At 38.7% G+C, this 16,094-nt stretch overlaps 1 protein-coding gene across 1 annotated transcript; it reads right to left on the bottom strand.

Moving 5' to 3' along the window:
- Positions 1-1,729: 1,729 nt before the first annotated feature.
- On the bottom strand, positions 1,730-6,973 carry slc35f6 (solute carrier family 35 member F6). Its single transcript, XM_026342010.1, has 6 exons — positions 6,782-6,973; positions 5,154-5,226; positions 4,705-4,876; positions 4,374-4,589; positions 3,839-3,949; positions 1,730-3,463 (listed from the first exon to the last, which is right to left on the bottom strand). The coding sequence occupies exons 1-6, from the start codon at positions 6,856-6,858 to the stop codon at positions 2,976-2,978; spliced, it is 1,137 nt and encodes a 378-aa protein (XP_026197795.1). The 5' UTR covers positions 6,859-6,973; the 3' UTR covers positions 1,730-2,975.
- Positions 6,974-16,094: the final 9,121 nt, after the last annotated feature.

Here is a 16,094-nt window from a genome sequence, read left to right as displayed (position 1 = left end):
AGTTTGTTATTATCGTTATTATTTGAATTATTCTTTTTAAATGATCAAATTTAGATTTTATTTTTAATCAAATGAAAAAACAATTCAATTCCAGCTGAAGATGGTTGTATATTGTTTTTATATTAATGCTGTATGGTCCGAACTCTCTCTGATCAACCCTGTCCTCTGAAAATTGAGTTTAAGCGAACACCATCATTTTATGATCAAGCTGTGAAGCCACTTATTTCTGAATGAAGCCCTGTATTTATCAGGGGAAGGTGGACGGAGCACTGACCAACCGCAGACCCGGACTCCAGTCCAGACTCCAGTGTGAGGAGAGACGCACTTTAATTAGAATTAGAAGATGTTTTTATTTAAATTTTAATAAAGAAGTTGCTGTGGTATTTAACTCATGTGAGTTTACAGAGTTTGTCATATCATCACTCACAGCATGACCTCAAATACTGTGTCAAAGCAGATATTTCTATAATGTCATTTTAGATTAATGATGTCAATTTAACAAAAGATAGTGTCTAATTCGCTTTATAGCTTATTTACAGTTATTTCAAATGCACAGGCCTACATGTATATTTACAGTAGAGTCTTTCTGCTTCATGTCCTGATTGTTACTGTGGACAACACGATGTGATGTCTCCTCCTCCTCAGTGCATTGACAGGACAGCAGAACACAAACACAGACACACACAGTGAGGAGCTGCTTTTATTTAGCAAAACGCTTCCATCTAGAGGCCACAGACCGCTTTACATGTGCTTAACTAACAATTTATATGACTATTTAAAAAAACTGGAGACTATATAGTAGATCTACGTAGTTAATTATTATTTTTTTAAATAAATCCTTCCTCATCACCCTAAAATCAGGTGGCATATACTTAGTAGTCGTTTTATCAGACACTTCATGATTATCGGACTATTATTTATAATTTTAGTGACACAGAAATCAAGGAAAAAAGGAGGACACAAGTTAATTGGGTGAATAACTCTCCAAAAGCTAAATACAGGTGCATAGTTGTATTTACTATGCATCTAGTCTGCATTCAAAACCGGTTAATTTATACACAAATAACATCTACCATCATGCAGATGTTATTGGTTATCTAAAACTAAATGTAATGATAAAACCCAACAACCAACATAACTTAATGACATATATTACAGCAGTACTGTATGTACTTATCCTGTTTACACTGTTTTTTAATATACTATACTATATCAATAACGAGTTTGTTGGCCTTTATAAATTCATTTTTGTTGTTTTTTGGGCTCAGTTATCAGAGTTTCTGTCACAGGGTCATGTGTACAGATCTCAGGGGAGTCCTGGCTTTAACCTTTGACCTCCATTAAAGCATCAGAGCAGTCTCCAGGGAGGATGTTAGGTTGGTTCAGGAAGTGAAGGCAGGTGTCAGCTGCTGGTGTTGGTGACACTGGACCCTTTTACTGACTATTCACTTATTTTCCTTTTGTCCTGTTGCCGCTGAAATGTTTCCAGACCTTTTCACTAATTAGAGACGAACAGGAAGTCATTACATGTGTATATTAAATAGGCTCTATATTATCTCAAACCAATGTTGTCTTGTATCATATAATTGTCAGTATGATTCCCCTCTTAAACTGTTCTCCTCAAAACACGATTCAACCTTATTCAGACAGGTCTGTTTGGATTTTGTTAGTAACTGGTAAATCCTAACCTGCTACACATTTAATGACAGAACACAAACATGTTTTTGGGTTTGTTTTAAACATGTATTTGTTTTAAATCCCTTCCTTTGTTGTTAGATTACATCAAATAACTGTAGTTCTGTGCAGATCAACACACCCTGAGTATAAAAATCCATAACACTATTCAACAAGTGTCATTTAATGACAGTTCCCTTTTTTTCTTACTGTACAGTATGTTACAGATATGTTAATGGGGAAGTAGAAGTAAAATTTACAACAACAACTCCAGAGGTGTACAGTCTCTGAATGTTTGCAGGGAGGGAGGAGGGGTCACAGAGCAAATGTAGAGAGATTTTAAAACGCTTTTGTGCACACAGTTGATTCAGTATCATCTAAACTGAAAATTAAAAAAAAGACAAAGTAAAAAGATTAGCAAAGAAATAACAGACAAACACCTTTCATAAGGCAAAGAATGAGCATTCAACTGCACAATCTCCACACTCAAAACACTTTGGCACAGTCAGCAAGGATAAGAAAAATAAAACAGATCAAACAATAATAACCTGTTGAACCTATTAACATCTTAAAATCAACATGACAATGATCTATCTACACAGGGTAATCTTATAAAACTTAGAGTACTTAAAAAGTATCTGAATGTTCATCATTTGTCTTTTGTGATGATGATTTTCATAATGCTTTAGTGATTCAGCACTAATTACACTAAAATGTTGATATGTGGATAAACATTATTTAGTTTAAAAATCTGGATTATAGGGTAAAAGCACCTTCAGATCATCCCCTCTATTTGTTTAAAGGAACAGTTCAACATTTCTTTCAGTAAGCTTTGGCTTGCTGAGAGTTAGATTGCTGCCACTCTCATGTCTGTGCAGGTTAGCTTAGCATGAAGGCTGGAAACAGCTAACCTGTCAGGCACCACTCAAGCTCAATAATTAACCCTTTATATCTTTGTTCAGTGCGAACAAATGCTGAAGTATCAGAATAAACCACCTTGTGATTTTACAAGCATTGGGCTCCTGCAGTCTATGTTTCCCTGTTCAAGCCGAGTTAATTTCTTGTTTCCTGCTTCATACTGAAGTCGTCTGAGCTTCATATTGAATCAAACTAACACTTTTCCAGTTCAGCATTAACCAAGTGGTTGAACTATCTCTTTAAAAAACATATTAGCACTCCCACATTTTACAATGTTGTGTAAACAAAAAACAATTAAAAAAGAGACTGTCACTGACAGTACTCGAGTGAAGTGTCTTTAAAAAGACAGCTGTCGAACTGAGCGTGTTGACCTTAACCAGGGTTTATCTTTCATCACCGGCCTGCACCCTTCCATCACTCAGCAGTCTTTCTTGTTCTTCTGGGCTGGTTTCTTCCTCTACATCCACCAGTCCAGCGCAGCAAGGTATCCTGGCCAGCAGGGGGCGGTGCAGTCCATTGTAGAGTGCTGTACCCAGCAGCAGGACTACAAAGCCCAGCACCTGCAGGCCATGAAACTGCTCCCAGCCCAGGGCCAGGCTCACCACCCAGATGACTAGAGTGCGCAGGCTGTCCAGCACCATACGAGTGGTGGCGCTGATCTCTTTAGTGACGCTGATACCGGCAAAGTTGAAGAAGGCGATGCTTACTGTGTTTCCCAGCAGAGCCAACAGGATGAGAGGCCGGTGACCGATCTGACAAAATGCGTCCAGGGTGTCCTCCAGAACATGTCGAGGGCTGTTGCTGAAGTTACCCACGTAGATGAAATACATGGGGATGAGCAGCAGCGACAGGATAAAGAAACCGAACAAACCTGGAGATAGAGGGCAACATGAACTACATGAGTTTGACATGAACTAAACAGCAGCAACCTGTTTGACAGAATGCTCAGTTAGTCGTTACCTTTGACCCCTATATAATTCTATAGTTCTCACTGTGAGTCACCCATTTTGCATTCAACAAAACTAATAGCATAATCATAATTATCATAATAGGCAAGTCCCATAATTAGAAAACGTGCCAGCACAGTGACAAAACAGCAGAGAGACTCTGCAGATGCCAAAAGGTCAAATTATTCCAGGTACAGTGGAATAACTGTAATAATAAATCAATCTTTTTGGCTTCTGAGGAAGGAATTTTTCTGAACATAGTACTTCATCTTTGAATCTGTTGAATATAATTGCTGTACCTTCAGTACCAACAGCCCGAAGAGGATGGACGTCGTGTTTGTAGACAAACTTTTCCTCCAGAACCATTTGCACTGATGCAATGATCTGAGCCATGATAATCAGAAGGTCTCCTGCAGGACACAACAGAGAAGTGAAGTCTGTTTTAATGCTGAAGACAAACTAAATAATTAGGGAAAGAATATTAATATACCAATAACATAAGGGGATCATCACATTACAATACACTGTTTGCTTGCTGTTTTTCTACAATAGCATGAAAATAGAAAATAATAGTTTCTTCTGAATACTGTTAAAGGTACAATGTGTAGGATTTTGATATGCTATATCTACTTAAAGTAACCTGGTCACTTGACATATTAGTAGTTGATACAGCTGTAGAAAAAGGCATCACCCTGGAAAACAGGTGGGTGGGATGTGAAGGGTTGCATTCTGCAGTCTCAGGTGTCAGTCCCTAAATCTTTCACATCTTACCCACTGTACCTTTAAATGAATACCACAAACCTTACAGCACATCATTATGAAAATCCACCCTACCAGTAATGACGTCACTAAGTTTGTGTGCGCCATCTTTGCGGTCACTGAAGAAGTCAGCGAGCCCCACTATCACCAGACCCAGGATGGTGATGAAGATCCCGAGCCACTGACTTTTTAGCAGGCGACGCCCCAGAAACGCCACAGAGAGCAGACCAGTGAAGATAATAACAGCTCCCCGCAGCATCTGAAAGCTGGAGGCACTGGTCATGTTGAGAGCTGGGAAAAGAAAAGAGGTTTAATTAAATATGACTGCCGTGTGTTCATTGTGTGTTATAAAACAAAATAATGCACCTGAGCACTTTCAATAAGAGCTAATCGTGTGGTCACTTACCGACATACATGATGGAGGTGGCCAACATGTCACAGATGGCAGGAGGGAGGAAGAGAAGAGGGTTGAAGGTCTGGCCTGGGTTCATCTTGGGCTCTGGACTTCGTCGGTCAACGCAAAGTAAGATGTAGAAGACTGCGAGACAGCTGAACTCACCCAGGAACATCCCCACTGCCTGGACAGGGACCGAGTAAGGCATGCAAATTTAAGATATACAGTAGTATAACAAATTGATTGACAAACATGCTTTTCTACACTGTCCTTTACTAAAAGAAACCAAACTTCATCTTAGGTTTTGTGTTTTACATCTCAATACAAGCAGCGATAATAGTCTAAAAGTGATAATGTACACTAATAAACCCAATTAAGTTAATCGGTTTTACAGAATATTTAGACAGGACCACACTTTTCCTTTGTGGAGGTGACTAAAAACAAAGTGAGAAAATCTTTACCTGTACAAATGGATGGGAGAATGCATGTTCAGAGTCACTGTGGCAACCCCTCGCCGTGAACATATCAGCCCATCTGTCAGACACGACAATGTTAAAACAACGTAGTTATGTACATGTTACACAGTCAAACAAACACAGAAACTCCTATCAAGAAACCATGTTGTCTGTTCATCAGTGAGAAGGACCATTTTACTGTAATCAAACATTAATGTGAAGCATTTTGGCTTGTTGGATCAATACACTGCATATTGATTTGTTTCACACTGTACAGACAAACAAACTGATCCGATGAAGCTGAGCGTTACTTGTGAAGTTAATGAATGCTTAGGTGCGCATAACCCCTTGACTTTTATAACCAGACAGTCAGAGGAAGCATGACCGGCATGTGAGTGTCCTCAGCATTTCAACGTGCAAGACAAGGGAATGTGGTCCCGAAAAATGAAGACACAGCACTTCCTTCCAATGCAACAGCTTCTGAGGTCATCGGCACAGTGGAGCGGAGCCTGTAAGCTGAGCTAAGGCGGCTTTATATGGTGGTTTGGGTTTTGCTTATTTGCATGGAAGCACGGAGGGAATTTGCCCCAAAGCTATCGGCACAGACACTGTATCTGATCTCAGCTGTGGGGCTTTAAAGGCAGTGAAGCGGCAGGTTTCAGGTGGCTGTAGTGAAACTTTACCTGTTTGTTGCCGTGCTCTTCTGTGTCTAACATGACACGGCAGATTCTCTCTGACACATCAGCGCAACGTAATGCACTCAAACTTGATTCAAAGCAGGTTTGTTACACTGAACAAAACCCATAAAAGTGCAGAGACGTATGTGTCACGCAGAGGAGAGCTGACTTCACAGAGTTTTAGAGAAGTAAAAAAAAAAAAAAAGCTGAATCTCTTGTTTCAATCAAATGGAAAATCTATTGCAACCATAAAAATATTGAGAGATTAAAAAAGCCAAAAATAAAAGACTAATCAACATAATAATCATAATCAACACAGTTTGTTATCAATTAAATTACAAAATAATGCTTCGTCCCAAGCATTAGGTGAATATATTCTCAATGTTTAGCAGATTTTAAGCCCAAAAAGTGATGAATTGAAGTGAGTTTCAACCTTTTCATACCATCTAATGTGTTTATTTGTGAACAACAAAGCAGACCATTGCTTAACCTCTGACAGGACATGAAAACATGTGGGTTTTGTTTGCTCCTGATAGCTGATACTGACATTACAGCTGCACTGCCAGTGTCATAAGAACAATTGACTTGCATGAAGAGCCTACATCCAACAATCAGCAGTCTTATCATGTCTGTCAATAACACTAAAATGTCTGACCTCAAAGGTCTGACAAAATGAAAATGAAGCTACTTAACACACACACACACACACACACAGCTTCATAAGGATGTTAGCCGGTTAGAGAAGCTAGCAGGTTAGCTTGTTATTTAGCAGCTAATGTTACCTGCTAATAGCTAGCTCTAAGTTAACTACACATTAATTAGCAGTTATGCACCATTTTGTAACAGCTGTGTATTAAACAGCATTAATTTGCAAATATATGCCGGTGGGACCAGCTAATTCTGCTACAGCCTAATTACCTCTAACTAAAAACACATGACAGCAGTAGAATAACTCACTTTGCAGATAACGTGTTGATTGAGCCAGTCGTGAGCATGAGTCCCGCAAGAAACAGCTGGTATTTGGTCCACGCCATGATGGACGAGTGAACGGGACAAAGAGGGACCGAGAGCACCGACACCGGGCTGTTTTTGTGTTTGAAGACCCAGGTTGTTACTCGGAAACTCTCCGGATCTCCTCCTCTGTCTGTAAACGCCACATGACAGCTCACAGTCAGCTGACTGCTGCGTAAGCACCACGGGGCCTTCACGTCCTGTCGGACATCTCAAAACAGAAGTGAAACTAGACTCTGTGCATACAAATGCATGTAGCGGCCAAAAACATTTTGTTCTAATGTAAAAACCTGACTAATAACTATATATAGCTATCACATGTTATCTTTTCTAATTTGTAATGGATAAATTCTACTTAAGTGAGTGTAAAAGCCTATCTAATTTTAACAATGTAAAAACCTGTGGTTCAGAAATGATTTAATGAAAACAATACAAACATGATATGTCAAATGTAGGAACTGAGAAGTTTGATATCTTTCAGAAGTAATCAAAGGGGTAAGACTATTTAAGAATAATGTTTCTCAGCATAAAATTACAAAAAATCAAGAGAAATTGCTTTTTTGCAAAGCACAAGGTTGAAAACTATTAGTGACTGGCTGTGATCTCTGGGCTCTCAGGCAGCACTGTATCAGAAACATATACAGTTCTCTAACGGACATAACTGCATGGACACAGGAACACCAGGTTTGTGCTGCATCCATCATTTTAAAGAATAAAATCTGGTATAAAGTTCAGATATGATCGAATAAGGTGAAGCTGTGGTCTGAAAAGACAAGAAGCATATGCAGTACGTGACAACAAATCCACTTTTTCTGCTCTGTTTTATATCACTGAATACGTTTTTAAAACTATACAAATGTAATATCCTTGGGCTTTAATAGACAGATTTGTGGGAACATATGATGGGAATTTCTTACAATTTTCCACAAGACCACAAAACTATGAGAAGAGTCCTTCAGCAGTTAGTTATTCAGTAGCTACATTTTTCTGCTGTGTGGCTGCAGCAGAATTAAGTGAACTCATACAATATTTTAATGCGGTGAGACACAAAATAGGATTTTATGAAAGGACCTTAAAGGTATCATGATGGGCCTCATGGGCAAACACCAGGGGGAGTCAAAGACCAGATATGGACATTCATTATTTGAAAGTGGGACCACAATAAATTTCCCCCCTCTGAGGCCTCACATTGCTTAAATTTAGAACATGCACTCCACTTTCCATGTGGATACTGTCCCTTATTAGGTCAGTATGTGGTTTTTAAATCTACAAATAAGCAATATCATAAAGACAGATGCCACAAGAAAGATACTAAAATTAGCCATTTTATTGTGTTAGTCGCTGCAGCTACCCTAAATCTTTATGGTGCAGGTCACGCAAACATTAGAGGGAATAAAGATATCACAAGCAGAATTTTCTTTGCTGCAAAAATGGCCTTATTTTGAGCTATTCTCCTTGTTCCACTCCTCTGGTTTCACAGGGTGTTAAACAGGATATTTGGTGACTTCCCAGACAGTTGATGAGAAGAAGGAGTCATCTGCTCAGTGACTGTGAAGTGTTTCATCTCTCCTCTCACTGCAAAAGCAGTAAAACCTCTTGGCTCCTACCACTTAACATTTAGCTATCATAACTCTGTTCAAGCGTTGACATGAATGCCTAAAACCGGATTTGTGGCTCTTGTGACTGTCCTTCCTGTGCATTTGACTTGCTTGAATTGCAGTATAATTTCAGTGCTGCAGCGACTTACGTTCGCACCAACAAACAAACAAACAGACAAACCTGTTTGCTAAATGTCATCTACAGTGGATGTGCCTTTCTTTGCCCTTGAAGAGTCACAACAGCTGTCGTATCTAAAAAAAAGTGCCCAGTAGCATTAAAATTTCAATGGCTTGGAAACATCTGATTGACAGCTGACCTCCAGTGGTGTGAGGTTGGACCTGCAGGAGGGAAAGGTAACAGGGGGCCACTTTAGGTGCACACAGTCCATCCGAGGCCACTGAAATGTCACGTGGCAGGGTCAGCTAAGCAGACTGAGGCGGTGGGGTGACAACCTGTTAAAGAGTGTCATGCTAGCCCCCTTCACCTCTCTGCAGCAGTCCAACCTGAACTGGCCAGTGAATTATTTTGTGATCAGCATTGCTCACCTGTGCGTATGGATGTCACTGTGACCCCGTGACTCAGACCTGTTATATAACATGTGCATCTGCACTCTGCAGAACAAAAGCAGGGCTGTACAGATCAAAGATCACCTGCTGACAAATTACATAATGTAATTCACAGGGAGGCTTTAAATCGCCACCCTGATGTGATTACTGGTTATTTGTACCGTATTTGAAGTTTAGCGTGCTTATATCTTTGGTCTTTATTTTAGGAATATAACTAAAATGCTGCGCAAACAATTATTTTATTTTTATTTTATATCCAATAGCTGTCATATTGATTATTTATACAGCCTGTATATATGCATTATAGCACACTATAATTAAATTCTCTGTCTACAGTATCAAAGAAGTCTTAACTGTTATTGATTTATTTTATTACATATGTTAACGAAGAGCGACAGTTTTAGCCTTACTACGCTGTACTGTAGATGATCAGTACTAGTGCTGGTTGTTTAGGGGTGTACATGAATTGATAAATATATGTCTTAACAGTTGGTTTGAAGATTTATTTGTAGTTTACACGTTGTTGTTTCCGCCTACATGATTGCACCAAGTCTCTAACTGAAGCTGTAGTGGCTCTCTGGGGAAGCAGAGGTCTGATTGGCTTTTAAAGAATTCACCAGTCAAACATCAATATCTTAACATCAAAATTAGCTGCCACAGTTGCACTGACCGTGCCGTACATAACGTTGATAAATCATATTAAGTGTGTCTGGACCGATAAGGGCATATGGCAGCTAAGAAGAGTGGCTTTAACCTGATCAGCTCTGTTGCTACGTTGCTGTAAACCTTACCAGACCAGTTTGATGACCTGTTTCCAACCTACATCGTCGACGTAACTGTTTAGTTTTGATATATTCTGTTTGACTGATCACCTTAACATGCACAGTAATAATGGAAGTGTTTACTGGATTAGATTCTATGTTTGAATTAGATGATGGTCTTATGTCGTCAGGGTAGAACTGGATTAAAGCAGCAAAATCCAAGATTTCAAACATTTAGTGGAAGCTAGTACGATTGGTGATACATTGACAGGCGCATGCTGCGGCAGAGAAGCAGCAATAAACCTGACATTAAAGCTGGATAAAGACATGAGAGACCATTATATACCATCCTGTACTTCACAATGCTGTTGAGAATTGTTACCACACAGTGGCATTAAAGAGGTTCACAGCTATACATGCATGTATGCACCTTAATTTGGCATGAATCAAAGTATGTAGTTATTCTTCTAGCCCCTTTGGCCCTGCTGAGCACACTGAATATCCCAGACCATGCATTTTTCTTTTAAGCAAATTACCCAGGGTTCACAGGGGAGCTGGAACCATATTGATTAGGAGCAAATAAGTTAATTAACCGTTTGCAACAGGACCACTGGTTGTGCAATTTTGTGCTGTAGGAGTAAGACTCTTTAATGTCTACAGAAACAAGGAGATGTGCAACTCCATACCAATGCGGGTATACTCAATAAGTACACTGACTAATTAGTGTAAAGAAACAACAGAAAGGACAGATACTGAATAATTTAACCGATTTCTGAAGTAGTGGTTGAATTGTGTATTGATCTCCAGTTCAGTTCGTGTAATGGGACAGTGGCAACCATACCTTTTGTACAGTAAGCAATTAAATGATAATAAAGGAAAATTTGACAATATAATCTCAAAAAACAGTTAAGTTAAGTTATTTGTAGCCTTCAAACACAAGCTAGCAGTCTCCCCACGTACAGTTTTTGCTCTCTCGCTGAAAATGTGCAGGATGAAAAATGCACTAACCCTCAGAGAACATTTCAACAATCGCTGTGAACCAGCAGATTCTTAAAGCATGGAACCTAAAAGAAAATGAAATAAAGATCGTCACAACGAATGTGGTGTGATGAAACTATAGGGATGCTTATGTGCCGACAGGATGTCATGTGACACACAGAATTCTTTACTGATCATAACATAAAAATGAGGCAAAATACTACTGAAAAATAAATACATTACAAGCATAATACCGATCTATGGATCTATGGTTTTGTTATTTTCAATAGCAGCCTTCAGATATGAGAAATAAATGAAATCCACCTTAATTTCAGGACTTCTCATTTGCGACACAAAGTGCAGGCTGTGACCTTTTTTATCATTCAACAACTTTTCTGTTGGCTTTGCAAAATGTTAATAAAATGCTGTGCAGACATGCCTGACCTGTGACCCACTGTCTCCCCTGTCCACTCATCTTCTTTCTATTATCTTCTGTATCAGCAACACACCAGGACAGTTGTTGTGATTGTGCATCAGCCGCTGAGGGCTGTCATTGGTTATGCAATCGCTCTCCAGTGGTGCTCAGTGTGCTAGTAGCCGATGAGCTTTTCAGTCCCTTTGTGGCCTGAAGAGGCCACGGAGCACACGTAGCTTTAGTAAAATGATGAAGCATCTCCTCCTCTTAAGAGATCTCAGGAGAGGAGGACTTAAATGTAAAGTATTCTTGAAGCACAAAATCAAACTCACCAGGGGATTGTACTTTCCTTGTTTATTATTCATGTTTCTTTTTTTTCCCTCTGAGCCTCCTCTGCATTAATGTAAAGTACTCAGAAGTTATTGAGATTAATCACATGTGGACATGTCTGTGTATAATTTGCATTGATCACACAAAAGCATTTTTTTTCTGAGAATGCAGCAAATCACATCATTGCACACATGTTGACATCAAACTTAAATGTTTGACTCACGCAATCAGAAATGATGCATAATTTACATTGATAGACCAGTTTGACTGTAGTTTTTGAAGGAAAGGCTTTTCTATAGTTCTTCTTCTTCTTTAAAACAATTTCTTCCTTTTTAAAAAGTACATTTGTCACATTTCAGTTGTGCTAGGAATAAATGTGCAATTTTGCAACTCAGCTAATAATGATATTAGTTTATATTGTTTGCAGTTTTACAAATGATGCGTCTTTATTTTAATTGCAAAAGTGTCATATTTTTTCATGCTCATACGTCATCATAAGATGCTTTATCATGGCTATTTTGAGATCACGAAAGAGGTTAGAGTGAAACATGAATCTTTGATAACAATCCTATGACCCCACTGATACCACTGTATCACTGGACATGGTTTTTAAATGGAACCTTATTACATCAGTATCCATTCTGATTAAAGTAGGGGTATTAAACTCATCATTAAACTCTGGGCTGATAACTGTGGACGAGCTTTGCGACATGGCCGGGATGTGCGGGGTAGAGAGGGCCTGGCAAATTTTCCTGCATATCTTCTTGGAGGACACCTAATCACAAGTGACACAGGAGCAGAACTGCAGATTTGACATTAATCCATTCTGAAGTCAGAAACATTTCCAAAGCTCTCAGCGGTTCTTTATAGATAAAAGGGCACAACTGCAATTGTGCCATGAATGCTGTGATGAGATACCTATTTCAGTCATTCAATTCACACCTTAGGCTACGCGTAAAGAGTATAAAAAAAAAAAAGGCATTGAAGTAAAAACTGTCACAACGCACAGCAGCTTGTGTCTGTGGGTTTTCTCTGTTGCTCTGGCGTATATTGCTCTGCGATGTTATTCAATGAAAGGTTTGTTGTACAGTGCATATGCATGAGACTGTGTTAGGTATCAAGTCTGTTTTCTTACTTGAATCCATCTTTGCTTCTATTATGCGCATTATTATAGTTGAACACGTGGGATGAAAACAACAACAATGACAAATACACAATGGTGCTATTTTTTGGCTGTCAAAGCAGAGCTGAGGTTCCAAGGCTGACATGTGACGTGACATGAGACTGCCTGAAGCTCTGTCTTCTTTTGTAAAACAGGGTGTTGCTTTTTTCAGTTTTGAACTCAATGCACAGTGACACAGACACAGAAAGAAAAAGCCTCAAAAGCAGTAGGTAAAGAGAAGATAATATTCCAGACAGGTAAGGCATGAGATGTTTGGTTAAAAGGATTATTAGGGCTTCTGCTACTTCAGTCTGAGATCGTGTTAATGCTGGAGCTGCGTGGTTTTGATGTCTAATGGCTGGAAATCTCTCTTTTGATGGTCTCTCTGCAGTGCTGCTCTATCAAATCAACCCGGCAAAACCCTATTAGTCATGTGTTTGTTCTGACTACAGACCACACATCTAGTGAAGATCCAACAACAGACACTTTTATCAACAAAAGACTCCACCTGCAGGCCTCACTAAAAAAATCCTACTTCAAAAATAAATCATTGCAAGATGTTTTTTATGGTTTTATGGCTTGGTAAGCTTTCACCCTGGGGTCTATGGTCATTTTGTGATCAGATGATGGAGCACTCATCATTCTCATTTATTTGATTTCAAGTTGTTTTTCATTACATATAGCACATTTATATATTTTAAAAGGTTTTGAAATGTAAACTTGACGTGATTATACTCTTTATTTTAGGGGCATTACTTTCTTGTGACATTACTGAATTTTCCCATTGATTTTCACCAAAATTGCATATTTTAATTGTAAAACGTTGTGTTTCCTACATATTGTGACAGTAAAAAGTTGTGCACTGTTTCTTAATTCACAGTAATGCATTGTATTCCTATTTCACTGTTTTTCTATTGTGATCACTACAAATATGTCATTTAATAGGACCACAACCTGCTACAACTACTAATATAACAAAACGAAATGAAATGTTAACAAAAAACCTTCATCCCTTGTCTTATGTCACATGTAATTAGATATATTTCACTGAAAATTAGATAAATATTCTTGGTAAGATTTAGAGTTTTTGCAGTGCTGTTTTTTTCCCCCAGCTTTTCCTCACCTGGTTTCTCTTTGTAGAGAATGGGCGTCTTATAGCTGAGACAGCAGCAGCACATTCAAAAAGAAAAACAGTATAGTTTAATATAAATAAAAGATTATCAGATAGCATACCAGTAGCAGACACTCTCTTTTAGCAGCTTTGTTCCCTGATTTGCACAGCACTTAACCATCTGTTGTGTTTATAATATAATATAATAATAAATAGATTTAATATAGAGATTTAGTCATTTTAAGTTTATATGTTGGTTTTCAGATTTTCCTTTTTGTATCACCAAAATGTACAAGGTAAAGGAATACCATTTATGATATGTATTAGAGCAGTGGTTCCCAAACTTTTTCTTGTGATTTATGTATTTGACTAATTTCTAGAGGTTAAAGTATTAAGTTGTTCAAAAAGGCATGAGCTAAAATAAGAGGACATTTTGAAAAGGCAAACAAAATTCACTTCACAAAAACATGTTTTTATTCTGTTTTCTATTAACCTATTCATCTAATGGCCCCTTAGAATGGTTTCCAAACCACTTCTCAGATTGGGAAATACTCACTTATGCCCGTGACAGACCAAGCTGACAGTTGGTCATCAGTTCAGCGCCTGTCTGCCTAGTTTTTGCAGTTTATCTGCACTGGTGGCACTGGTTGGATCCCCGTCTGTGGCTTTTCAGAAGATTCAGTACAGTATGCTGCATAGACAGTGGACATGTCTGTGAGAGTTACTACTGTGATTGGCTGTTCAACTTAGCAAATCACTTCACAAAAAGAGAACTGGACCCCAGTACCATATCAAAAAAGTGTTTTTTTTTAAATTGTTTGTCTATAATTTCAGTCCTAGGTTTTCTTCTGATTTCCCATTTTTAAGGACAAATACAGACTTCCACCACTTACTGCTTTGTAAAGTTGCCAAGTTTTGGTCAAGGCAAAGGCAAATGCTTAAGGCACAGAACACACCTGTATGGTTAGTTCATATAGTTAGTAGGCATATATAATCATTCCTGTTATTTTGGGATTTTGTGTTTTATATCAGTTTGCTTTAGTAAAGTAGAGTGGGGCAGTGTTTGTTACGTTTCCCTCAGTTTCCGGTCTTCAAGCCAGTCTAAGTATCTGTCTACTAGTAATGACTTTATACTGAGCAGACTCATGAGTGGTATCAATGGTGAATCTCATTGATGATCTAGTATTTAATGTGCCAAACACCAACAACTAAAAAAAGTACTTCCTTCTAACAGCAGCAGCAGTTTGCAGTGAAATCAGTTATGCCTGCGTCTGCTTGCTCTAGTCAAGTCAAGTGAAAATATCACAAATGCACGAATTACCTTGGGTGGTTTGGTTTGCAAACTGTACAGCTAAGACACCCTCAGTCCTGCACTGTTCTTGAATCTGATAAGATGCAATAATTCTTCTCGTCTGAGCTAATGGTATCAACTGATCAGAAGAACATCTCGGCAAGTGTCAACAGCCTTTTTGGCCGTAAAAGCTGGACTTGTGTCTGAAACCATGCAAGCAGAATCGTTACAGAGGAGATGGGAGATTGCAGGGAAAGAGGGGGAAACAGCACCAGAGTCAGTGGCAGAAGAGCCGGAGGTAAGAGTTATGTAACTCAGCTAATGTCAGACCATCGCAGAAGATGAATCTCTGCCCAGCATCCCTGTTGTTAGGTACCATTTTCTCCCTAAAACTGTTAAAATAATCACTTTAAAGTAAAAGATCTGCATGTGGATACCTGGTGATTGCTTTCATACTTTACTAATAACACAAAAAACAGGAAACGTTGAAGAGGAAGGAGGAAGTTTTATCTACTTACTCTACCTGCCAGTTTGATTAACATTTAAACAGTTCATCTTCAGACAGAGAGAAATGCTCCAGGTGTTAGTGGGAGAAAGTGAAAATACTGTCAATCAGTTTGAGGTCTTATGAGGAAATGATTTACACTCACACTGAGAATATGAGGCCTGAAATTTTGTTTTAAAATGTGAATTTAAAGAGAGAGACAGAGAGACCATTAATCAAAATGATCTAAATTATTTTTTAGAGTTTATTCTGTGTTACCATCTTGTAGATCCTTTCTCATCCCTTGTCAGTTGATCAAGTGGAACTTTTGGGCACAGACTGTGCTACAGTGATGGATTCAGGATAGGAGCTTTGTTCTTTCACAGGATAAAAGGAGTTTGTCTGAATTCTGATTTTGCTCTAAAAACGTGTGCCCTTAGTGTTAATGAGAGCAGATGTTCAACATCTGTGCATCATCACAATGCCAATGCCAACATCAGTTAGCTGTCAGTAGAGAGTGAAAGCAGGATAGATTACAGCAGTAAAGCCAACACATCTATCT

Source organism: Anabas testudineus, chromosome 24, assembly GCF_900324465.2.
Source record: "Anabas testudineus chromosome 24, fAnaTes1.2, whole genome shotgun sequence".
Classification (NCBI taxonomy): domain Eukaryota; kingdom Metazoa; phylum Chordata; class Actinopteri; order Anabantiformes; family Anabantidae; genus Anabas; species Anabas testudineus.
Note: the sequence above shows the minus strand (reverse complement) of the source record. Positions and strands in the feature narration are given on the sequence as shown.